Source organism: Chiloscyllium plagiosum, unplaced genomic scaffold (genome assembly GCF_037043375.1).
Source record: "Chiloscyllium plagiosum isolate Xiang-an unplaced genomic scaffold, Cpla_swu_hap1 HiC_scaffold_6, whole genome shotgun sequence".
NCBI classification, from domain to species: Eukaryota; Metazoa; Chordata; class Chondrichthyes; order Orectolobiformes; family Hemiscylliidae; genus Chiloscyllium; species Chiloscyllium plagiosum.
This window is the reverse complement of record NW_028270144.1, coordinates 92,735,580-92,762,130: the sequence shown is the minus strand read 5'-3', so window position 1 is coordinate 92,762,130 and position 26,551 is coordinate 92,735,580. Positions and strand designations below refer to the sequence as shown.

General features: G+C 39.0%; 1 protein-coding gene across 1 annotated transcript in view; it reads left to right on the top strand.

Moving 5' to 3' along the window:
- The window catches only part of ubl3a (ubiquitin-like 3a), a 111,430-nt gene extending 85,118 nt beyond the window's left edge, over positions 1-26,312 (top strand). The window contains exons 2-5 of the mRNA XM_043692033.2: positions 3,636-3,744; positions 17,207-17,293; positions 23,806-23,883; positions 24,631-26,312. Coding sequence (XP_043547968.1) covers positions 3,636-3,744; positions 17,207-17,293; positions 23,806-23,883; positions 24,631-24,683 — 327 coding nt within the window. The 3' untranslated portion in view covers positions 24,684-26,312. The remainder of the gene's footprint in view (positions 1-3,635; positions 3,745-17,206; positions 17,294-23,805; positions 23,884-24,630) is intronic.
- The last annotated feature ends 239 nt before the right edge of the window (positions 26,313-26,551 follow it).

The following is a 26,551-nucleotide window of genomic DNA, read 5'->3' as shown; positions in this document are numbered from 1 at the left end:
GCAAAATTTAAGACAAGACCATCTCCAATGTGTCCCAAATGTAAAATAGAGGTGGGCACTCTTGTACATTGCCTATGGACCTGTCATAAGATCCGTAGATACTGGACTAAAGTAGCAAGTACCCTGACAGAAATTTTAGGAATGGAAATTAAAGTGGACCCTGTACTTCTCCTTTTGAGCTTTTCGAACTTACCCTCCCTGGATATGCACGGGAAGAGATTATTTTCTATTCTCTCTTTCTGTGCAAGGAAAAATATTTTGGTAAACTGGGTGGCTGAGGGCCCCCCCTGGACTTCCAAATTGGCACAGATTAATTATGGAATGTATTCCCCTTGACTTCCTTACAAATATGGTGCACCGAAAGACCAAATTATTTCATAAAATATGGCAGCTCTTCTTGAATTATATGAATACAGATATTTCGGCTATCCTAACAAGGGCTTTTATTTAATTAAGATTGCGAACCTGGCTGGTCCGGGGCCCCTTGGGAGAGGAATCCCGCACGAATATGGGTTTTGTTACATTTGATGTTAACATATTCCGAGCATGTAACGCACTATCCAATTTCTGTGTTATCCATTGGGTTTTTTTTCTCTTTCTCTTATTTGAATAATGTAAGAGACTTAATTATACACTCTGGTTAGTTGTCGGTTAGATTAGTAATTAGTTGAGTTTTGTGGGTTTTTTTCTCGGTATTTTTCTTTTGTTAAATTTTGTTTATTATTTATTTAAGATTTAATTGTATATCAATGTTTGTACTTGAGAGTTTTTTTTATTTTTGTAAACTTGTAAAAATGTTAAATTTCCAATAAAAATATCTATATAAAAAAAAGAGGGAAGCCTCTCCTGCTGATCATTTTGTTACATTTGTCTGATCACAGCTCTGCTCGTTTTCAAGTATTTCCCCAATTTCCCCTTTTGAAAGTTCTGTTTCCACTCTCTCAGGCAGCATGTCCCAGATCACAACAACTCACTGCATCAAAACATCTGCCCCCTCAACTCCTTTTGCTCAATTCTCTTCACCCTCTGGTGAATGGGCCTCTCGCTGTTGGAAATTGGTTCCTCCCATTCATTTGATTGAAACCCCCTCCCCTTCCTGAGTTTCAACGTCTCATTTAATCTCCCCCTTGTTTACTCAGAGTAGTAGACGCGTAGAACGCATTGCCTGCAACAGCTGTAGACTCGCTAACTTTAAGAGCATTTACATGGTCGTTGGATAGGCAAGTGGATGAGATATGGAATAGTGTAGGTTAGATGGGCTTCAGATTGGTTTCACAGGGCGGCGCAACATTAAGGGCCGAAGGGCCTGTACTGCACTGGAATGATCTATGTTCTAAATTCGAAAATCTCTGCATCTTTCAGGTTCCTGCCAGTGACTGGTAGATTGTTTTGAATTTATAATAAAGTGATATCTTGTGTGTGTTTGCTAAACTTAGGTGTTGTACTCTCTTATCTTAGTAGATATTTTGTGACATTCTAAATGGTGAATGAAAGTTTACGTTCTTTCCATGGGGGTTCATTGTAGAAGTGAAGGACTTCGTGAGAAGTCGCAGTGTTTTCCAATTGGTTCATGGGAATTAGTTCCCTTTTTACTATCTTTCCTTTTTTTTTACGAAATACCAGCAATACTTAGTATCAGCAAAACATTCTATTTAAGCATAATTGCTTAAATAAATCTTAATTCAAAGTCCTGTGTGTTAGTCGTCATGGTGTCAGTCATGAACAATTTCCAGAAGTTGAAAAGACATGTATATGCATTTAGGTTGAAGTTATAATTTTATAGCTTTTGAACCCTCAGTTAAGTTGGCTGTTTAGGATTAGTGATGGCAATCTCTCCTGTGAGTCAGTAATTTATAGGTTGAAGCCCATCTCCAATGTTTTTAGTTCGTGATGAAGGCAACACTTATGTGCAATACTAAGGGAGTTCTGCACTGGAAAGTTGATATAATTTAGATGAGATATTAGATCAAGGTTCTGTCTGTCCTCAGGTGGGCAAGCAAAGTTTCATGGAACTTTATACAGAATGGGCATTTCTTGGCATTCTGGCCAATAGTATTTACTGCCTTAATTTACATAACGAAGAACAAATTACCATGTCAGTACTTCATTGGGGTTTGTGGGCACTTGTAGGGCCTTGTTTGGCTGTTGTGTTAATGTTACATGGGTGATGGTGTTGGCATGGTGATAATATCACGGGACTAGAAATCCGTAAACTCAGGCTATGCCTGGGAAGGAGAGTTCTGATCCCATCATGGTAGGTGGTGAAATCTTAATTCAATAATAAAAACTTTGGAGTTTAGATAAAGCTGGTCTGGTGGCAGTCATGTGACCACTGTTGGTTATTCTAAAACCCATTCTGATTCTTTAATATCCTTTTAGGAAAGGAAATCTGCCATCCATACCTGATTTGGCCTCTCTGTGACACTAAACCCACAGCAATGTAATTGGTTCTTAAATGTCTTCTGAGCAATTTGGAGTGAGCAATAAATTCTGACTGAGCAGCAATGTATACATCACAAGAACAAGTGAAGAAGGTGACTGGAAAGTATTTCTTGGCAAAACACTTTTGGAAATGTTCTAAAGTTATACTTGCCACACAAATGCCAGGCAATGACCATCTCCAATAAGAGATAATCTAACCACCACCCCTTGATATTCAATGGCATTGCCATCACTAAATCCCCCACTACCAACATCTTTAAGGTTACCATTGACCAGAAATGCAACTCAAGTGAACTGTGGCTACAAGAGCAGGTCAGAGACTGGGAATCCTACAGTGAATAACTCACCTGACCTTCCAAAACCTGTCCATCATCTGCAAAGCACGTGTCAGGGCTATGATGGACTACTCCCCTCTTGCCTGGATGGGTGCAGCTCCAACAACACTCCACAAGCTTGACACCATCCAAGGCTAAAACAGCCTGCTTGATTAGCACCATATCCATAAACATTCACTTCCTCCATCACTGAAGCTCAGTGCCAGCAGTCTATGCTTCTGCACGATTCACTGTATAAATTCATTAAACATCCTTAGACAGCACCTTCAAAACCTATGACCACTTCCATCTAAAAGGAAAAGGGCAACGGATAATGGGAACACCACCACCACCTGCAAGTCCCCTTCCAAGCCATCTCAGAATCCTGACTTGAAAATATGTCACTGTTCCTTCAGTGTTACTGGTTCAAAATCTGGGACGCTCTTTTTAATAGCTTTGTGAATCTAACTACAGCACATGGATTGCTGCCGTTCAAGAAGGCAGCGAACTACCACCACCTCAAGGGCAACAGGGATGGGGCAATAAATGCCAGCCAGTGATGCCCATGTCCCACAAGTGAATTTTAAAAAAGCACCTTACAAATAGAAGTTGCTATTTTTCCCCTCCCTGCCATTTCAAGTGTTCCAGTGGCTGGAGAAGCTGAATAATGTTCTTTCATGTACAAGGAGCAGCTTACTGTATATTAATACGTATATTTTCAATTTAGAGTATTCATTACATTCATGTTGGTGTGTGAACTAATGACTTACCTGCTGTTACTGACATTTGATTGTTCAGTAACATTAACTTTGAGCACTAATTATAAATACAGTTGCTTCTTGATGCCATATTGAAGTACTGTCTTTTCCTTTTAAACAGATTAACTTACGACTCATTTTGGTGAGTGGAAAAACAAAAGAATTTCTGTTTTCACCCAATGATTCAGCAGCAGACATTGCCAAACATGTGTATGAAAATTGGCCAATGGGTGAGTAGTTGTTTATGGTAGTTGTTGAATCAATCTGGTTCCATTTTATAATTCTAGCTTCATTCCTCCGTAGAATGTCTCAGGCTTTTCTGTAAACACAGTTATCTCCATGTTTCCACTGAATCTGTAGTTAAGAGGGTAATATCCCTGCATCTTCCTATCCACATATTTATGTGGGTGGTGAATTTCTCTTTCAGTGTGTTGGGACATGCTTCTATATGGGAACTGGCTGCAGATGGCAACAAATGGGATTAAGTTTTTTTTTTGTAGCTGTATTTGCATGTACCTTTTTGTGATCAGGAAACAAGGATGATAAACACTCTGGGTGTGAGAAATGGAGATGTATTTTTCTTAATTTTCATATGGTGAAAAACACTTCCCATTGATATAACCTTTGTGTTTATCTCTAGCATTCCAGACAAGGTTTTATATATTAGAAAATTAAGATATCAAACCTCTTTTTAAGGCTACAGAGATATTTGTATTACCATGGAAATCACTTTCACTGCTGAATACTTTACATCTGTAGGTAATGATAAGAGAGGTTATTTGCAACCTACACATGTTTTCTTTAAGATAATAGGGGTTCTTAAAAGGCCACTGGGTGTTTCTAAAGGTTCAGATTCCATCTCAAACGTAATAAAACATGAAAGTGCATTATGGAAGGTTTGGGGGAGTATTGACCCTATCATAATGTGATAAAATTATAAAAATGCATCAAAACCTCCGCATCAAGGTTTTTTTTCTGCAGATCAGAATTAATCTTCAGCTCTTCAGTATGATTTTTATTTTATATTTGATGTGTCAGTCTTGTTGAATTCCTCATGGAATAATTGCTCCTGCAGAGTGCATAGAACGAAATGTATGTTTAAGTTGTTATATCAGTTTTTCAAATAAGATGTCGGAATATTTTTCTCATTGTGTTCCAATCTAGAGAGGTAATGTGGAAACTAAATTGTGAACAAGTAAATTTGGAATAATTTTGCCTTCACTAAATCTTATTGGTGCAAGACAGAAACCATATCATATAAAGTAAAATTCAAAGGGATTGTGACTAAAGGGTTAAACTGTACTCTCTTCCTCCAGAAGCTGAACATTCTGGAAATTGGTGGGGTTGACATTCATGCAGGAATGCAGATGACTCCCACTTCATTTAGGCAGACATTTAATACTACTCTTTCTTAGTGAGTTTTGAGGTGATTTATAGCTCAGGTTGAGGTTCTGGATGTAGGTTTGCTCACTAAGCTGTAAGGTTCATTTCTAGTCGTTTTGTCACCCTATTTTGTAACATCTTCAGTGGGCCTCCAGACGAAGCACTGTTGATAATTCCTGCTTTCTATTTATATGTTTGAGTTTCTTTGAGTTGGTGATGCCATTTCCTGTTCTTTTTCTCAGAGGGTGGTAGATGGAATCTAACTCAATGTGTTTGTGATAGAGTTCCAGTTGGAATGCCATGCTTCTAGGAATTCTCGTGCGTGTCTCTGGCTTGTCCTAGGATGGATGTGTTGTTCCAATCATATTCAAAAAGACAGGTACCCAATAAACACAGTCCGCAGATTTCTCAGCAACAAACCCAAACAAGCAGACAAAACGCCTCCAGAAACCCTAGTCACTCTCCCCTACATCAAAGACATCTTGAAAATGATGCTAGACTACTCAGACCCCTTGACATCATGGTTGCCCACAAACCAACCAACACAATAAAACAGCAGCTAATGAACATGAAAAACCCTATACAGACAACAAGTAAAACTAATGTCATTTACAAAATACTGGATGCAAGGACTGTAACAAACATTACATTGGACAAACAGGCAGAAAACTAGCCACCAGATACATGAACACCAACTAGCCACAAAAAAATAAATGATCCTCTCTCACTAGTACCCTTACGTACAGATGAGGAAGGACACATTTCGATTGGGACAACACATCCATCATAGGACAAGCTAAACAGAGACATGTACGAGAATTCCTAGAAGCATGCAATTCCAACCAGAACTCTATCAACAAGCACATTGAGTTCGACCCAATCTACCACACCCTGAGAAAAATAACAGAAAATGACATCACCAACCCAAAGAAACACAAACATATAAATAGAAAGCAGGAATTGTCAACAGTACTTTTCCCAGAGGCCCACTGAAGATGTTAACTAGTAGGCTGACGAAACGTCTGGAAATGAACCTTCCAGCTCAGTAAGCAAACCTACATCCAGAGCTACTCCTACTATTATCAAATTAAACTCTCATTCGGCCCCTTCCATTCAGAAATTCTTTCATAGCCACCCCCAAGCTAATCAGGATCGTTTGTGTGATCATCCCCCAATATTGAAGCAGATCACACCTACATTGTCTGGGGAAGTAGCGGATCCAGAACTCATTTGCATGGCTGGTCCAAAGCTAGGACTTATCACACCTACATTGTCTTGGGGAGTCACGGAGTCAGGAAATTGTTTGCATAGCAATTCCCCAGGATTAGGATGTTTACATTTACATTATCTCTGAGGGTGACCTCATCCTACCGTTGTATCTCGGGTAATGTGGTTATGGGGGGGTGGGGGGGGAGAGAGTGGCTGGAGTCCCTGTAAGCAATACCAACTGACCTGTATAAAGGGGATGTGTTTTCTTTGTTAGGGGCCTCTTTGACTCGACTTTGCACGCCTGTGAAGAGGGTCAAAGGGGGCCACTTAGCTTGTACCTTAACTGTTTGCAGAAGTTGGTCTGTGCGAATTGCATCTCTGGTGTGAAATCACGGAATAAAGAACCTAACACTTGAAGGTTGCCAAGTACAAATTGAAGGATGAACTTTTTTTATTCCTCAAGTCTCCATTGAACTTCTTTGGAACAGTAAAGGAGGTTGGAGAGGTCACTGCAGGAAAGAGATGCAAGCAACCAGTAGATTAGGTTTGCAGCCTGACCAGAGATGTTCAGCAAAGTGTGCATCCAGTCTACATTTGTTCGCCTTCCTGCCGTTGTAGAGGAGACTGACTGTAAGACATTGGAACAGAAGCAGACCACTCTGTCAGTAGAGTCTACTAACCAGCTAGCTCATGGCTGATTTGATAATCCTCAACTCCACTTTGGTCTTCTACCTATAACCCTTGATTCCCATGTGGGTGGTGTCTGGTATACTTAATATTCCAGCCTTTGCAGACCTCTGCAGTAAAGAATTCCACAAGCTTGCAACGCTCTGAGAGAAGAAATTTCTCGTCATCTCTATAATTAAATGGTGACCCCTTATTCTGAGATTATGCCCTCTGGTCCTAATCACCCTCACAAGGAAACAACCTTTCCGCGTCTACCCTGTCAAGATCCCTGCAAATTTTGTAAGTTTTGACAAGGTGATCTCTCATTCTATTAAACTCCAGTGAGCACAGGTGCAACCTACTCCACCTCTTCTTGTAAAATTCCTCCATACCTGGTATCAACCTAAGGAACCCTGTCTGGACTGCCTTTGGTGCCAGTATATTTTTCCATGATTTAGGGACACAAAGCTATTCACAGTATTCCAACTGTGATCTGGTATTGCCTTGTATAGTTTTCTGTTTTAAGACTCCATTCCTTTTGAAATAGAGGCCAACATTCTATTTGCCTTCCCTGTTATCTGTTGAACCTGTCTCCGAGCTTTTTATGATTTATTAGTGAGGGCTCCCAAATTCCTCTGTAGCTTTTTACATTCTGCATTTAAATAATATTTGGTTCCTCTCTTCCTGCCAAAGTACATTACTTGACATTTTCCCACATTGTGTTCTCCTTGCCAAGCTTTTGCTCATTTGCTAAAACTGCTCATGTCCCTCTTCAGACTGTCATCCTCAGCACTTGCCTTCCCACTTAGTTTTGTGTCATCTGCAAACTTGGCTATAATGTATTAACTTTCTTCATCCAAGTCATTAATATATATTGTAAATAATTGTGCCTACAACACTGGTCCTGTGGCACTTCACTAATTACTGGTTTTCATCCTGAAATTCCCAACTTTCTCCTATTAGTCAATCCGCTGCACATCCTAATATACTCCAACACCATGCATATTTATTAAGTAGCCTAACGTGTGGTATCTTATTAAACACCTTCTGAAAATCCAAATATATTAGTGCTTTCTTTTTATTTATCAAGCTTGTTATCTCTTCAAAATATAATAAATTTGTTCGGAAAAATTTCCCCTTTATGAAGCCATGCTGACCCTGTTTGATTGTCTTATATATTTCTAAATGCTCCACTTTACATCTTTTACAATAGACTCTTAATATTTTCCCACTAACAAATGATAAGCTAACTGGTCTATAGTAGTCTTGTTTTGTCTCCTCGCCTTTAAAAGTAAAGATGTTGCATTGGCACTTTTGCTATCCTCCAGGATATTATGAGCAACAAACATTGCACAAACTTGTAAGACACACACATAGATTAGTATTGCACCTGGAACTAGCTTTTGGGACCATGGATGTTATGAAGAAAGGAAGTGAGAGTGCAAATCTAGCATCCAGTGCACTGCACAGAATAATGCCATGGGAAGAGGACCTTAGAATTAATTTCAGATAATTGTTGTGGTCAGTTGGGAAAAAGGCTCCTTGTCTTTGTGAGATACTACAGCTGGATGCAGAGGGAGAACAATGTCTTTGTTAGGGGTCTCTTTGACTCGACTTTGCACGCCTGTGAAGAGGGTCAAAGGGGGCCACTTAGCTTGTACCTTAACTGTTTGCAGAAGTTGGTCTGTGCGAATTGCATCTCTGGTGTGAAATCACGGAATAAAGAACCTAACACTTGAAGGTTGCCAAGTACAAATTGAAGGATGAACTTTTTTTATTCCTCAAGTCTCCATTGAACTTCTTTGAAACAGTAAAGGAGGTTGGAGAGGTCACTGCGGGAAAGAGATGCAAGCAACCAGTAGATTAGGTTTGCAGCCTGACCAGAGATGTTCAGCAAAGTGTGCATCCAGTCTACATTTGTTCCCCCTCCTGCCGTTGTAGAGGAGACTGACTGTAAGACATTGGAACAGAAGCAGACCACTCTGTCAGTAGAGTCTACTAACCAGTTAGCTCATGGCTGATTTGGTAATCCTCAACTCCACTTTGGAGTAGCCATGGGCACCCGCATGGGCCCCAGCTATGCCTACCTCTTCGTAGGATATGTGGAACAGTCCATCTTCCGCAGCTACACTGGCACCACCTTTTCCTCTGCTACATCGATGACTGTATCGGCGCTGCCTTGTGCTCCCACGAGGAGATTGAACAGTTCATCCACTTTACCAACACCTTCCACCCCGACCTCAAATTTACCTGGACCGTCTCAGACTCCTCCCTCCCCTTCCTAGACCTTTCCATTTCTATCTCGGGCGCCAAATCAACACGGACATTTACTATAAACTGACCGACTCCCACAGGTACCTAGACTACACCACCTCCCACCCTGCCCCCTGTAAAAACGCCATCCCATATTCCCAATTCCTTTGTCTCCGCCGCATCTGCTCCCAGGAGGACCAGTTCCAATACTGTACAACCCAGATGGCCTCCTTCTTCAAAGACCGCAATTTCCCCCCAGACGTGATCGATGATGCCCTCCACCGCATCTCCTCCACTTCCCGCTCCTCCGCCCTTGAGCCCCGCCCCTCCAATCGCTACCAGGACAGAACCCCACTGGTCCTCACCTACCACCCCACCAACCTCCATATACATCGTATCATCTGTCGTCATTTCCGCCACCTCCAAACAGACCCCACCACCAAGGATATATTTCCCTCCCCTCCCCTATCAGCATTCCGAAAAGACCACTCCCTCCGTGACTCCCTCGTCAGGTCCACACCCCCCACCAACCCAATCTCCACTCCTGGCACCTTCCCCTGCAAACGCAAGAAATCCAAATATTGCGCCCACACCTCCCCCCTTACTTCCCTCCAAGGCCCCAAGGGATCCTGCCATATCCGCCAGAAATTCACCTGCACCTCCACACACATCATTTATTGCATCCGCTGCACCCGATGTAGCCTCCTCTATATTGGGGAGACAGGCGGAACGTTTCAGAGAACACTTCTGGGACACCCGGACCAACCAACCCAACCACCCCGTGGCTCAACACTTCAACTCCCCCTCCCAGTCCACCAAGGACATGCAGGTCCTTGGACTCCTCCATCGCCAGACCATAGCAACACGACGGCTGGAGGAAGAGCACCTCATCTTCCGCCTAGGAACCCTCCAACCACAAGGGATGAATTCCGATTTCTCCAGTTTCCTCATTTCCCCTCCCCCCACCTTGTCTCAGTCAAATCCCTCGAACGCAACACCGCCTTCCTAAACTGCAATTTTCTTCCTGACCTCTCCGCCCCCACCCCCACTCTGGCCTATCACCCTTACCTTGACCTCCTTCCACCTATCGCATTTCCAACGCCCCTCCCCCAAGTCCTTCCTCCCTACCTTTTATTTTCGCCTGCTGGACACACTTTCCTCATTCCTGAAGAAGGGCTCATGCCCGAAACGTTGATTCTCCTTGGATGCTGCCTGACCTGCTGTGCTTTTCCAGCAACACATTTTCAGCTCTGATCTCCAGCATCTGCAGTCCTCACTTTCTCCCCGAGAATAATGTCTCGTCAAAGTGATGCATCCTGCAGCCTTTGGTGAATCTGAGATTTGTCCAACATAGTCAGGAAGAAGAATATCTTTTGGAAAGGCTTTGCTGCTGGTAGTAAATTTAAGAAGTTCCCTGAAAAGTACTGGAGGCAGTCACTTCAAATTACTATTCCATTAAAAGGGATAGAAATCCAATGCAAGCTGAGAGTGACTGTGGACTGTTTGCTGTGAGAACTGTTATTCTGTGGAGCCTGTGCTTATGACAAGTCTAAAAGAAGACCCTTCCTTTCTATAGTTTAACTGGTATGTTGCCTGCAAAAACGTATGTAGCCTTGTTTTGCTTTAGCCATTTCTTTCAATAAAACATTTAAAGCATGAAGTATTTTTATCATTCTTTCAGCCAACAATTAGAAGTTTGAATTTTTTTGTATATTCGTTCATAGGATGGGTCAGCATTTAGTGCTCATCCCTATTTGCCCAGAGGGCAGTTGAATCAACCACATTTCTGTGTCTAGAGATATATGTATGCCAAACCAGTTACGGACAACCAATTATCTTCCTTAAAGGACATTAGTGAGCCCTACTTCTAATGTCAGGCTAACTGGTTTATTGCTCCCTATTTTCACTTTCTCTTCTGTTTTGACAGTGAGATATTTGCTACCTTCCCATCTACAGGATCCATTTGAAAATGTAAGGAATCACAGAAGATCAAAGCAAATGCATTTATCTCAATAGTCACCTCTTTTAAAACCATTGGATTTAGGATCAGGTATAAAGTGTATTTGTTGGATTTTAGTTCAGTTCATTTTTTATATTTTATGAAATGTGTTCAATGTCTGATATTTCTCCATTGTAATTTCTCCTGTCTCTAAAATTCACTTTCAGTAATTGCTTCATTTTTACAATTCGGCAATTGGGTGGTTGCATGTTTGCTATCAAGCTAACTTTTTACTGAATTCAAATTTTACCATTTGCCATTGTGGGATTCAGACCATGACCCAGAACATTACCCTGGGATTCTGGGTTACTGGACCACTACACTACTACTTCCCTGTTTTAAAAAGACATTGATATCTGCAGGGATTGTTAGGGGATGGGGCTATGAAATAAAAAGAGGCAAGAACACTGGTGGCAGCAGTTCATAAGTAATTGCACAGTTTCTAGCTTCAGTATAAAAATCCATAAATTAAAGGAGCATGCAATCAGTGTAATGTAATAAACTAGACTGGACAAAATGAATTGACAACAGGTGCTCTTGGGATGGTTCATGGAATGCTTTCAATCGGCATTCATGTGATAAGGAAGCAGTGAGGGACGATGCTATTTAAGACTTAATATTTTGTTTAGATATCTTGCTAAAGAACCCTTATCTCAGTATAATATCGTCACATTTCATAGTAACTGTGTGTAATATGGTTGAGTGTGAGACTAGTATCCAAAATATAAATATGGATAATTGCAGAAATATGTGGGATTGAAAAATAAAATTAAAAGGTACTTTAATATTTAAATATTAAATAGCAAATATTTAAATAGCAAATTCATAATTTTTAACAAATATGCATTCCCCAAGAAATAAACTCCACTGGAAACGTGATCCATCTGTGGCTAATGAAATAGAGTTTAAGAATCACAACAGAGGCTACTACTGTTGCCAACAAATAGCGACCCATAGGGTTAGGAGGATTTTGAGATTTGAGAATTGATAGCCAAGAAACTGACAAAGAAAATAGAACATGAAAGTAAATTACAAAGACAAAAAGAAATTGCAAGAATTTTTAGAACTGTAAAGAGGAAGTGATTAATGAAAGTGAATATGGGTCCCTTAGAGGCAGCAGGAGAAATTACAGTGGGGAAATGTCAGACATTGAACACACACTTCATAAAGTAGTGGAAAAATGAATTGAACTGAAAGCCAATGAATATACCCTATACCTGAGCCTACATCCAGTGGTTTTCAAGAGGTGGCTATTGAGATATAGACCAGTTAGCCTGACTTTAGAAGTAGGGCAAATGCTAAACTTATTGTTCAGCAGAGGATGACAGGGTACTTGGAATATCACATTCCAATTAAACAGTGTTGACATGGGTTTTATAATAGGGAAATTATGTTTGACAACGCTGTTTTTTTTGAGAGTATATTTAGGGAAGGTAAAAGAGATGTGGAATATTTGAATTTTCATAAGGTGCCACACAAGCCATTGTTGTGCAAGGTTAGAGTTCTTGGGATTGGGAGTAATGTATTAGCCTGCACTAAGAATTGTTTAAAGGATAACAACAGTAGGAAGAAACTAGTCATTTTTGACTTTTAACCAATAGAGAGCTATAAGGATCAGAGCTTAGGGTTCCAGTGAAGGATTATATTAGACTTAAATGTTTGACTCTGTTCTCTCTGCATAATGCTATTGTACCTCCTGAGTTTCTTTTTATTTCTAATGTCAAGCATCTGCATATTTTACTTGTAGTTTTCGTGTTTGGGTATCAGCTATTTGTAACCTACCTCTAAGTGACTTAGATGAGGGACATCAATGTTTGCCCAGTTGAGAAAGTAAACTGAGAATGACAGACTGCAAAGCCTATTCATGCAAGTGGATGTGAAAGTGTCAGATGATGTAAAATATGGGGAAGTATGATATTTTCATTGTTGGAAAGGAGAATGGTTTTAAAACGTGAGACCCTAAATATTGGGGGAGTTGTGTCTCTGATGTCCAAAATTTACCTGAAGATGGTTGCAGAAATATGTGGGATTGAGACAAATTGAGAAATCCAATCAAAAGGTATGACGTTATTTCAGCAACAGCAAATATTTAAATAGCTTCATAATTTTGACCAAATATTCCCTTAAATAAGCTTCACTGGAAAACTAATCCATCTGTGGCTAATGAAAGTTTAAAAATAATATTAGAGGTTAATAATGTTGCCAAAAAAAGAAAAGAAAATTGCAGGTACAGCAAGCAATTGGAAGAGAGGAATGTGTGGTCTTTGCCAACAGTGCAGATAGTGGGGAGGGCATTGCAATACTGGAGTAAGGAAGTCTTGCTGCACTGTTTTTGACCACACCTGGAATTTTTAGTTTAGGTCTCCTATCCACAAAATAATGGACTTGTCTAAGAGGAAATGCAGCCACGACTTACCAAATTGACTCCTGTGATGAGAGGGCTCTGATTTGCCAATAAAGTAAAATGGGCTTTTATTCTGTGGAATTTGGAAGAATATAACAAAGAATGTGATAATGGACACTTCGTCATAATGAAGAAACCAAAGGATCACTGGACCTGAAAATTTAATTCTGTTTTCTCTCCATTTGTGTCGTGATGATCTGCTTAGATGTAGTCAGCATTACTTTGTAAATTGGAGGTTTATTTTTGATGAATGTAAGTATGGGGGTAAGGTACTGTTATAGTTTAAAGACTGACTAAGTGGGCAGAAAATAGTATGAATAAATGAGTCAACCTCACACTGGCAGGCTGTGACTTGTGGGTATTGCAGGAATCAGTACATGGGGTTCCAAATATATATCAATGATTTGGATGTGGAAACCAAATGTAATATTTCCAAATTTGTGAATGACATACAGCTACATGGGAATATATGCTATGAGGAAGGTATAAAGTGCTTCAAGAAAATTTGGACAGATTTAATGAGTGGGCAAAAATATATTAGATGGATCATAATATGGGAAGAAGGTGAGATTATCCACTTTGATAAGAAGAACAGGTATGCAGTGCATTGCTTAAATGGTAAAGAGGTTAGAAAGTGTGGACATAACAAAGGATCTGAGTATCTTCACTAAGTTGATGCAGGTGCAGCGAGCTATAAGGAAGGAAATAGTGTGATAGCCTTTATCATGAGAATTTGAGTACAAGAATAGTAAGGACTTGCTTTATTTATGTAGAACCTTGGTCTGAACTGTACATGAAATACAGTGTGTGGTTTTGTTCCCTGTACCTCCAGGAAGTATTGTATCAAGGGAATGCAGCAAATATTCACTAGACTTGTTCCTGAGATGACAGGACTGTCCTGTGAAGAGAGCTTAGGAAAATCTAACCTGGATTCTGTAGAATTTGGAGGAATATTTTTGGAATAATTTTAAGGAATACATTAAAGCATTGGCTTTAATTTTCCAAAACTCGTTAGATTTGGGAGGTACCTTTAGACTAGAAAATAACTATTCAAAAAGTGAGGGAGGCAGAAAACAGGAAGCTACGCACCCTATTGCTTTATCTGCCTTAGGGACCATGTCAGAAGTTATTATTGAATAGGGCACTTGGATAAATTTGGTGTAATCAGGCAGAGCCAACATGGTTTTGTCAAGGGAAATTTATTGGAGTTCTTTGAAGAAGCAACCGATAAAAGGAACCAGTGACTTGTCGATGTATTGTATTGAGAGTTCCAGAAGACATTTACATTTGATAAAGTGCCTAATCAAAGATTATTGCAAAAAATAAAAGCTAACAGAGTTTCTGGTAAGATACTGGCATTGGAAGAAGTTTGACTTCCTAACCGGAAGCAGAATAATAGTAATAAATGGCTCTTTTTCAGGCTATTAGGATGTCATGAGTGGAGTGCCATAGGGATCAGTGCTGTGGCCTCAATATTTTGAAATTTATATAAATGAAAGGACCAAAAGTATGGTAGCTAAATTTGTTAATTACACAAAGATAGATTAAAAAATGCATTGTGAAGAGAACATAAAGAGCTACAAGGGGAAATAGAACAATTTTTTTTATTATCCAGCACACATGGGATTGGGAATGTGCTGATTGATCAAATATTCAGGTTGATCAAGAGGTCCACAAAATCAACGTAAAAACACACCATAAGTAATACAAACATAATGCAGTGGGTATACACTTCACTATTGTACTTTATTTACGGCATAAATGACTTCAGTTTTATTTGAAGCAAATTTTCATTAATATTTAATGGCAAAGAGCCTTATCACTTGTACCCTTGGACATTGTGGAGATTGTAATATTACAGTAAATTTCGCAGTATTTGAGGTAGATGATTTTTACTGATTTATCAAGAGTGCTGATTCATAAGGTGCCAGTTAAAACAAAATTTGCTGTAGTTGTTTAAGTGATTTGGGTGAATATCTAGCAAATGAAGTACAATATGGAAAAGTGTGAAGTTTTTTGATTTTCGCAGAAAGATTTTAAGCAGTAGCATATGATCTAAATGATGAGAGGTTGCACAGTTTGAGATGTGGAGAGATTGGGGTACCCTGGGGGTGCATGAATTGCAGAAGGTTAGAATGTAGATACAGCAGGTAATCAGGAAAGCTTTTTTTTCATTGCAAGTGAAATTGAATGTGAGAGTAAGGAGATTATGCTTCAGTCATACTTGGCACTGGTAAGGCTGCATCTGGAGCAATGTATACAGTGCTGGTCTCTACTTATGTGAGGATGGTAATATGTTGGAAATAATTTAGAGAAGGTTTACTGGATTAATAACTGGAATGAGCAAATTGTGTGACTTTTCCTTGTAAGGCATTCTAGGCCTCTATGTATCCTCTGGATTTAGAAGAGTCAGAGGTAACTCAGTTGAAATATACAAATCCTGAGGGGACTTCACTAAGTTATATGTGTTAAGAGTCCCCTCTGATGGGAGAATCTAGAACTAGGGGTTCACTGTTTAAAAATAAGGGGTCGCTTTTTTTTAAAGCAGAGACTAGGAAGCACTTTCCTCTGAGAGTTAGGTGTCTTTGGAATTCCCTTCCTCAGAAGGGAGTAGATGCAGAATCTTTAAATACACAGGGGATGAAGGATTATCAGGGATATGCAGAGTTGAGGTTGAACTCAGATCACCTGCAATTCTATTGGATGGCGGAGCAGGCTTGAGTTGCTGAATGGCCTTCTCTTGTTCCTTGTTAGTATCTCACCGAAACTTATCAAATCCAAAGGGATAGACAGGATAGATGCAGGTAGGTTATTCCTGGCTGGGGAGTCTAGAACCAGAGAGAGAGAGTCTCAAAATAAGGAAGAATCATTTGGAACTAAGATACGGTTAGTTCTTTTTTTAGTGAGAGGATGGTGAAACTTTGGAACGTCTACTCCAGAAGTCTGACAAATCTCAGTCATATAGTATATTTTAGTGGACATTGCTGGAGAATGCTATAGCAGTTTCAAGGGACAATATGGTCTACTCCTTATTTCTTAGGCTTACTCACAAATATATTGACTGTATGGTTACAAGTAAATTACAATATAGGTACTATATGTGTGGTGGTCTGTAATCTCAAGTTTTTTTTCCACAAGCTTACATCATTTTTACATTAAGAAGTTATGAAAGTAGAAGACTGTAAACTATTGGTAAGACAGACAGGATCTGTTTCAGTTTCGGACATGAATGCTAAAGTTGTCTTATGTGTTTTTTGATGCAGATGTCCCTTCTTCATGTATCAGTGTTTTCTTTTTGATATGCAACAAATAAACTTACTTTTCTATTCTCAGCCAGATGAGATGTCTAGGACTTACCAAGAAGGCAGTAAGATCTTAAAATTCAATTTACTGGGACAGAGAACATCAACTCCAGAGGCCTGGTGTTTGGCATTTTCTGTATACTTTACTGACGAGAGTAGGTTTTCAGAATGTAGAATTAGTTGCATAATATATTTTTTAAAGTTGTTCCTGTGATGTGGTTATCGCTGACTCTGCCAGCAATTATTGTCCAGTCTTGGAGGGGAATTAGAGTCCACCATATTGCTGTGGGGCTGGAGTCACGTGCAGGCTAGACCAGGGTAGGGATTGCAGATTTCCTCCCCTAAAGCACATCAGTGAACCAGGTGGGTTTTTACAACAATCAAAAATGGTTACATGGTTGCCATTAAAACTTCCTCAGCTACTCTCTTTTATTGTTCTAAATTTTTAAAAAAGTTACTTTTTATTTGTCTTTCAGATTGGGAAGATGAATTGGTCAGCAGTCCAAGCATCCTTAGGCTTATCTACCAAGGAAGATTTCTACATGGAAATGTGACTCTGGGAGGTAAGAAATCTACTGTGTACAGCATGTTGAAATGTTAGAGGTTGATTAAGGTCACTTGGAATTGATTCAATTATTTCCATGCTATAAATACTGACTGTCAGCATCAAGGCGTCCACTCCAAGTTAATCAAATAAAATACTTATTATTTCATGCTTTAATTAACTTATTCTTTTTATGATATTCTAATGACTGTGATAGGTTTTCATTCTTTCTCCATATCCTTTTGCAGTTTCAATATTGTTGATTCTTCCTCTTCCATCTGTGACTCAGTTCCATAGCACCACCATTTAATAGTTTCCAACCTTCTTCTCTGACATTCCATTACAACTCCCTCCTATTTCCTATACAAGTGTTACCTCTCAAATACCACCTCTAACAATGCAAATCCTGGGCAGGGGAGCTTAATTTTAAAACCCTATTTATAAGGTTCCCCATGGGAGACTGGTTAGCATGGTTAGATCTCACGGAATACTGGGAGAACTGGCCATTTGGATACAGAACTGGCTCAAAGGTAGAAGACAGAGGGTGGTGGTGGAGGAGGACTTTTCAGACTGGAGGCCTGTTACCAGTGGATCGTTGCTGGGGCCTCTACTTTTTGTCATTTACGTAAATGATTTGGATGCGAGCATAGCAGGTACAGTTAGTAAGTTTGCAGATGACACCAAAATTGGAGGTGTGGTGGACAGCGAAGAGAGTTACCTCCGATTACAACAGGATCTTGACCAGATGGGCCAATGGGCTGAGAAGTGGCAGATGGAGTTTAATTCAGATAAATGAAAGGTGCTGCATTTTGGGAAAGCAAATCTTAGCAGAACTTATACAGGATAGTGAAGGACGTGTTTGGTATGCTTTCTTTTATTGGTCAGAGTATTGAGTACAGGATTTGGGAGGTCATGTTGCGACTGTACAGGACATTGGTTAGGCCACTGTTGGAATATTGCATGCAATTCTGATCTCCTTTCTATCGGAAAGATGTTGTGAAACTTGAAAGGGTTCAGAAAAGATTTACAAGGATGTTGCCAGGGTTGGAGGATTTGAGCTATAGGGAGAGGCTGAACAGGCTGGGACTGTTTTCCCAGTCGGAGGTTGAGGGGTGACCTTATAGAGGTTTACAAAATTATGAGGGGCATGGATAAGGTAAATAGGCAAAGAGGTTGGGGAGTCCAGGGCATAGGTTTAGGGTGAGAGGGGAAAGATATAAAAGAGACCTAAGAGGCAACTTTTTCACACAGAGGGTAGTAAGTGTATGGAATGAGCTGCCAGAGGAAGTGTTGGAGGCTGGTAAAATTGCAACATTTAAGAGGCATTTGGATGGGTTTATGAATAGGAAGGGTTTGGAAGGATATTGGCCGGGTACTGGCAGGTGGGACTAGATTGCGTTGGGAAATCTGGTCACCGTGGACAGGTTGGACTGAGGGGTCTGTTTCCATGATGTACATCTCTATGACTGTATACCCTTCTGATGATTTCTGCACTGGAGATTCCTGGACCACGATCTCTGGACAATCTAAGAATTCTCTAATACAGCAGCAGAGAGAAATGGTATGGAAAATGCACAGCTTTTTACAGCAATGAGCACCACATTCTGAAGGTTAAATGCCCAGTAGCCATTTGAAAGCGTTTGTAAAAATGCAGGTGAGTAAGGAGGCAAGTTAAGTAGGTGAGTCAGGTCAGGAAGATTGGATCATGGGGAACTCTGTGGGGATGTCAGCAAGTTAGAGTTAGGATGTTGGGCTGGGGGTAGAGATGATCAGGTCATGAGTAGGAAAGGACAGGGATTAGGTGTGGAGCATAGTCAGTGGTAAGTTGGGGGTTCAATTTATTAGTTGTCCTGGAGTTCTAGTGGGTTTTTATTTTTTAACTCCTTCTGGCCAGCTGTTAAACTTAATTAAGTTGGAACCCTATGAATTGTCTGATTTTAAAGGGCTTTATCAGATGGCTCAATGTGAAGAGGAATTGACCATCAGGAATCTCAGGGGTATAGTTCAGGCAGAAAACCTTACTGTCTTTAACAGTACTTGGATCTGCATTGAAGTGTCATAACATTCAAGGCTATGTCCCTAGTGTGGAAAAATAGGACCAGTAGTACATTTTTGGCAGCACAGACTCAGTGGGCCAAAGGACCTCTCTGTACTGCCTGATTCTGTTCTGGGTTGGATGCAGACGGTAATGAATAAGCTGATGGGATGGAAATTTATCAGGTTGGATTTGTTCTGGGCACATAGCTTGGTAATTTTCCACATTGTTAGGTAATGCTAGTGTTGTAATACAACATCTTGGCTAGGGGTTTGTCAAGTTTTGGATCTCGCTTCAGTACTATTGCTAAATTGTTGACCAAGCCTTTATAGCATTCAGTGCTGCTGGCCATTTCCTCATATCATGTGGGGTGGCTGAAGATTGTTGCAAAATCTTCAGCCTTCTCTTTTGTTCTGATGTGCTCGGCTCCCCGGGCTCTCCCATTGAAGATGGGAACATTCGTGGACATTTCAGTGAGTTGTTTAACTGTTCACCACCATTCATGACTGGGTGTGTCAGGACTGCAGAGCTTAGATTTGATTCATTGGCTGTGGAATCACTCAGCCTGATGTTTTGTTATTTGGTACACATGTACTCCTGCTTGGTATCTTCACCAGGTTGGCACCTCATTGTTATATATGCCTGGTGCTGCTCCTGGCATGTCCTCATTAAACCTCTTCATTCAACAACAAGAAGGCACACCAAGTAACCAGTGAAAGTGTACTGTTCAAGATCTGAATTTGTGAATCTTTTCTCACTAATTTTCCTGTAAAAGTTTAAATTCATTCTCTCTGTTCTCCAGCTCTGTCATGTTGACTTTGATAGGGCTATGTTCCATGGCAAAGATCCTGAAATATTTTCAGATGCAGATTCCTCCACATTCAAAACAGGCACCTCAGCTGTGTCTGTCTATTGTCTGTTCTTGTCTCTCAAGTCCTTCTAAGAAGCATGATGGCATCCACCACTAATCCTCCAATTAACCAGCTCCATGTTGCATAGATCATTTACCATTTGCAGCACCTCCATTATGATGCAATCATCAAAACACCTCCCATCCTGTCCTCTCGGAATCCTGAAGAACTGGCCACACAATCTAAGTTGACAATTAGCTACCACACTGTTGGGTCTAGGTTTCAGATGCAAGACTAAAATGAGACTCTTCTCAGGTGGATGTAAAATAATGTTCTTGCTGATGTTTACCACGGGAACATTACTTGGCCATCATCTCATTCCTATATGTAGCTCTTGCTGAGTGCGAATCGACTACCAAGCTTCCTAAATTACAGCAGTCACTCAACTTCTAGAAAATGAAATTCCTTTGTTTCTCTCTGATTGCTTGGTCTACTCCTTTTTCATCCATCTCTACCATTTTTCTATAAAACTAAGTCCACAAAAACTCTGCATGACTGATTTGCATGTGCTTACACTGCATTCACTCCAAAAGAGTCTTTTTCTTCATCTAACATACTGTATTAAGTAATCAAACCAGGGTCTCTCGTCTCTTCTATTTCAGGGAAACCAAATGCAAAGTGGTTTGGGTTACAGTTGGTGTTCCTTCTCAGCTGTGTCCTCGTCTGGCCATACAACAGTTAATCAAATATTGTCTCCTTAATTATTACAGCCTTGCACATTTCAGTGGTTAAATGAGGTCAATCTGGCCCACAAGCAAAAAATTGAAGATTACCATGAAATTAGCAGATGAGAACCAACCCTGAAATGATCAATCATTCATATGAGCTATATCAGCGCACCTGTCCTGCAACCCAGTCACTGCTCCTCTTATGACCTGCCTCCTTTTACCTTTACATTCCTCCTTTGTTCATCTTCTGTCTTGTTTGCCACGTGCTTCTCCAGGGCTCACACTTGCATCTTTTTGAAGAAATTAATTGCAATACATTGTTAAGTATTTCTAAAGTTAGCCTTGAGGCTTTGTATTCCAACTGGCGTTTACTATTTTTTCTAATGACCGTCACTGTTGTAGTTAATGTTCTAGCCTACTTCTGTTTTTACATCTTATGGTCAAAGACAAAAAAGGTGTATTTAAAACTACTACTACTAGTCCTGTCAGAATTCCTCTGTACCAGACCCCACGCTAGTTATGGAATTTGATGTATATACAAGAACTGTATAGGCTCAGCTTGTACCAATACAAACTAATTAGTAAAATAATTATTTGTCACAGCAACTACCACATATAGTTTATTTTATCTTTGCTGGTATGAATGCTTTTGATCTATCGTCAATGCAGTCATGTATTCCAGTCTGGATGAATTCATGCAATTGAACATGTAATGGAAGTCATTTGAAAATTAGTTTTCTTTTATATAAATCTAATCAGTATGTTTACAAAACACAGCCAAAGATGAAACTCTGATTTATAAGGAAGGTGAAAATAAATATTTGAGCTCTTGCAACTGCTTCCAACTTAAGACTGGACAGATTTCTGACCATTCTAATTGAATGTTAAAAGTGTGATCAATCGTAGGATTCCACCGTTGAGTCAACTTGGTTAATGTTTTATTTTACCTATAACCTTAGTTTGTATCTTTTAAACACGTTATTCTTCCCTGAACATTTATTGGTCCTAATGAGAGTTGGAAAAGCAGACACTTTTGACGACATTGTGACTGATGCTCCTTGTATTATTTTCCCATCCTTTTGCAGAATTACTTCTGTTATATGAAGTAATATCAAAATGTATGGTGGTGCATCACCTGTAGAAACAAAAAAAACCTATAATATGTACTTTCATAAACCCTTGGTATCGTGGAAGAAGAAAGAATACACTCAGCCACTGACACAGCAACATGTTAGTCTACAGATTACTATATAATTATATTTGAATTTGAATTCATGAACTCTGAAGTTTTAAGTTCAGTACCATGATTATACTTGGATATGTGCAAGAAGCATTTGTTTGTTTTTATACTGTAACTTGTATTTTAGTAATTTGACAGAAGGAAAATTGAAGTTGGTGGTAATGGCTGAAGATAAGACTTAAGATCTTTTGATTCCAATTGTGAAGCTGAAAGTAGAGCAAAGTAGTTTGCCCTTTCCATTGATAGAAAATGTGAAATGTATTCCTTTAAATTAAGTGACCATTGAAGGGGAAACTACAACGGGGAACTGGGAAGACAGCGTTATCATGAGGAGAGACTGGAGCAAGAGCAGTGTGGGAAGGGGCAGAGGAGCTTGGTAAATATTGTTGGGTCAAACGGTGGACTCAGTGCCAATAAAAGGATGAAGATGGATCAGAATTGTCTTGAATCTAGAAAGGCCAAATAAGTTTCATAACTGTTTTTACTTGCCCTCTTTCTAATTTGTGGTATCTCATTCCTCCTCACTTCACTCTGTCTGTCTCTCTCTCTCTCTCTCTCTCTCTCTCTCTCTCTCTCTCTCTCATTCCTTCCTTTATTGTCTGATGAAGTATTACTGAAAATGTTCTCATTTTGTTTGTGCCACCCTATTTATATGGTGTATTTAAAGGACATGAATAAGTCCTGTCATGGAGCTTTTGATCTCAGATGTCCCCTTATAGAAGCAATGGGAAATTTCAAGCTGTCCTTTAAAGGAACGAAAGCATCTAATTTTTGCTTTCCTTGTCTTTTTGCAATACTTCAGAAGGATATTTTCTGGTAATATTTTGGTAGAAAAAGTTTCCGAAGACAAACTTAAACTAAAACTCCTTGGGGATGTAGACAGGGTTGAAATTGAAGATTTCAAATGAAGAAGTGGTTAACCTGATTGGTTGCAAGAAGTTTTCATCAGAAAAGATAGTAATAACACATCAAATCATTGAAATTGTGGAGCTGTCATGCTAAAGTTGTGAAGTTTTTAGTCAGGCCTAACTTTTAGAACTCTTCAGTTCTGGATGATGAGGTAAAAAAAATCTAAAGAACCAAGAAAACCCACATGGCCTGGTGTCAGAGGACTGATTTATGAAGAAAAAGTTGGACAAACAGACTGAGAGCTGTTATAGCTGTACCCATCCAGGCAAGTGGTCAATATTCTATTATCTTCCTGGTGAAAAGGCTCTGCAGATTCAGGAGGAGAGCTATTTCTCACTGCTATGTCAGCTTCTGGCTGTTAACATGCTGGTGATGGGGAGCTTGGCAATGATAAGGTTGAAATTATCACAGGACTCCTGTGTTTGAGATAGTCATTCACCTGCATTTATGGCACAATTATTAATCTGCCACTTGTCAACTGAAGTACATGTGTTTTTCTAGTCTTGTTATAACCTGGAATGCAACATTGAAATTAGCATAAAATTAGAATCAGTATGGGGTGGTGAGGCAAAATGAATAATGTTATCAAGCTGAAAGAAGTCAATGTTTTTGTGTAGTAAACCTTTCTGGTACCTGATCTGTATTCCTGGAAAAGTTTGAATCTCCTTTGCTTTTTTTTTTGAAACACCAATTGTAGGCTTGAAGGCAATTGTAGTGAGTAACTGATTTCAGACTGATGGATTGTCATATGTAATGTTTTCCTTACAGCATTAAAGCTTCCTCTTGGTAAAACTACTGTGATGCATTTGGTCGCAAGAGAGACATTGCCAGAGCCAAATTCCCAGGGTAAGTGGCTATTAAGTTTTAAAGGATCTGTTCATAATTGATTTGTCCATGTATTTAATACATGTATATGCATTGTATCAGTGGGTAGAGAGGAAGAGGAGATTATAAACTTTCTTGGTCATCTCAATTACACATAATAGATCTTACTTTGAAAGATGAGTAGAGAGTTGTACCTGAGTTCTAGTCAATATTTATACCTCAAACAGACATCTGGTTATTTTAATTCATTGTGATGAATGCAACCATTTACCTTGCAAATTGGTTGTCACCTTTCAAGATTGGCATGAAAAGTACAGTAGTTTTTGCTAAAAATGCATCGATCTAAAATTTTTAATATAAATTAAGGCTCACCATTATTTTAGTTAATATTTCATAGGTGTAGTAATGATGATTGTATGCATATGACATGTACCAGATGGGTACACAATATAGTCCTGCGATCTGCATTGCAGAACAGTAAGATGATTCAGACCAAGGTTATCTATTAGGCTTTATTTTGATTGTGATTTGATGGAGAGCAGCTGAGTGGAACCCAGACACATTAATCAGATGAGGAGTAAAGTTGAATGAGAAATTAGAGTCTGTTACTCAAAAGTGTCCGTCTGGTCCCAAAAACGAAAGGTCTGATCCATGTTGACCTACTGTTATCTAGTGGGGATTATATAAGCCTTTTTTTGGAATTCAGGGATGAAGAGGTTATTTTCCATGCATTTGTTTCTCATAAAGCTTTTCCTTTAATGTCTATAGGTCAAAGGAACCGTGAAAAGACTGGAGAGAGCAATTGTTGTGTGATTCTGTAAATACTTTGACTAATTGCTAACCGTGATGTAATATAGTTCTTGTCATTCATGCTGCTGGTATAGAAAAGAAGTAACGTTGCTTCAAAGACCTTTTATAAAAACAAATCTGATTGGTCATGAAAACAATATTAAAAACTGGAACATTACTGTTTAGCTTATTTTAAATCTGTTTTCTGTGGTGTTCATTTTTTAATTTTGTACGGTAGTAATGCCGTCTGTAGTTTCTGTATTTATTTATATAGGTATATACAGATAAAATTACAAAGAAGAATTTCCACACCACTGAATCCATTCTGTTCTCACTGTACTTAATAGAAATGGAAGGTATATATCATGGCTTTTTTAAAAGTTCTTTTTTGAAAGTCCAGGCACTTCCTGGAGAAAGTTTATACTGTTGACTGCAGTGTCAATGTTGCTTTGTTTAACCAGATGATGAAGCCAGATTTACTGAAAGATTAAATTACATGAAAGACTTGGTAGATGATTGTGAAGTGATTTTTGTTCTTCTAATTCTCAGTGATCGCTTGCAAGTTCCATACCCATTAAAGTACAAGTATGTCTGCTGCTCAAAGTAAAGTGGACATACCTGTATTTTGATGAGAGCTTGTAGATTTAATTTCAAAGATTCTTTCTCTTTATATACTGTTTTAATGTGGCAATACGAGCATTAGCTTAATTTGTTGTACCAAGTAAATCTTGCAGCATACACCAGTGCATTGGGTGCATTTGTAGCCTTAATGAGAGAGGGAAAAGCTTTTTTGAAGCATCTTTCTCACTGCTGTGTACAGTTATTGTATTTGTAGTAAAGTCTCATTTATCATCTTGCCTTTTTTTTTAATCTTATAACCTTACTGTCGACTACTCACTTATTTTTAACCCATTACAAATTTGAAACCTAATGGGAGAACGTCACTCATTAAGCATTAGCACATGTTCTTTCTCTGTAATACAATAAACTATTTTAGTACTTTTAATATTTTGCTTTTCTGTATTTAGTGCTTGCAATGATACAAAAGATAGGGAAATTAAATTATCAAAGGACCTAATTTATGAAAGTTGGTCTTCCCTTCCCTTTTGTATAAATTACAAATGATATGCTAATTAAAACCTAGAGAATTTTGCACAGCACTGGAGCATGAGCTACTTTCATCTGAACCTGTAAAAAAAAATAAAGTTTTTATATTTTTCAGTGGGAGGAGTTTCTTCCCAGCTGAATTACAGATATGTAGAATATATTTAATAAGAATCTTATACAGTACATGAGTATAGAACTTATTAACAAGTAGAGATTTGCTTGTAGTATAATAGAATATACCATGTAAGTAACATTGGCAACTTTAAAAAGTCACAGGTTGACATTGTGTTCTGTATCTAATGAAAGCATCTGCTCAGATTGAACTCAATGGTATATGTCATAGTTAGGTAGACATAATGTTTTTTCATTTACCTGTGTTAATTGCTTTTAAAATGCTTTACATGCTATAGTTCTACAAAATATTGTTCATATTGATCAGGATCAAATTTGTATAGAGCTGAGTTTTGCAATGATTGTAAATATCACTGAACATTTTCTTCTGCAACCTGTACTGATAGATACTTCTGTAAACTAAATAAAAGAATATTGCAGTTCATGGTGTAACTGTTACTGGCTATTATTTCCACAGATGCATTCCCGGTTTAGTTTGAATTAACTACTTTCTAAATGTTCTAAGAGTCTAATTTGATTCTTGTCAGTTTATAGGCTAGTTTAAAACATGACCAGTTGATAAATTAAATAATTTATGTATTTTTGTAACTACATACAGATACAAATTAAAGATCCACTTCCTACCCCAGCCATGCCATGCCATGCCACCCCACTATGCTTT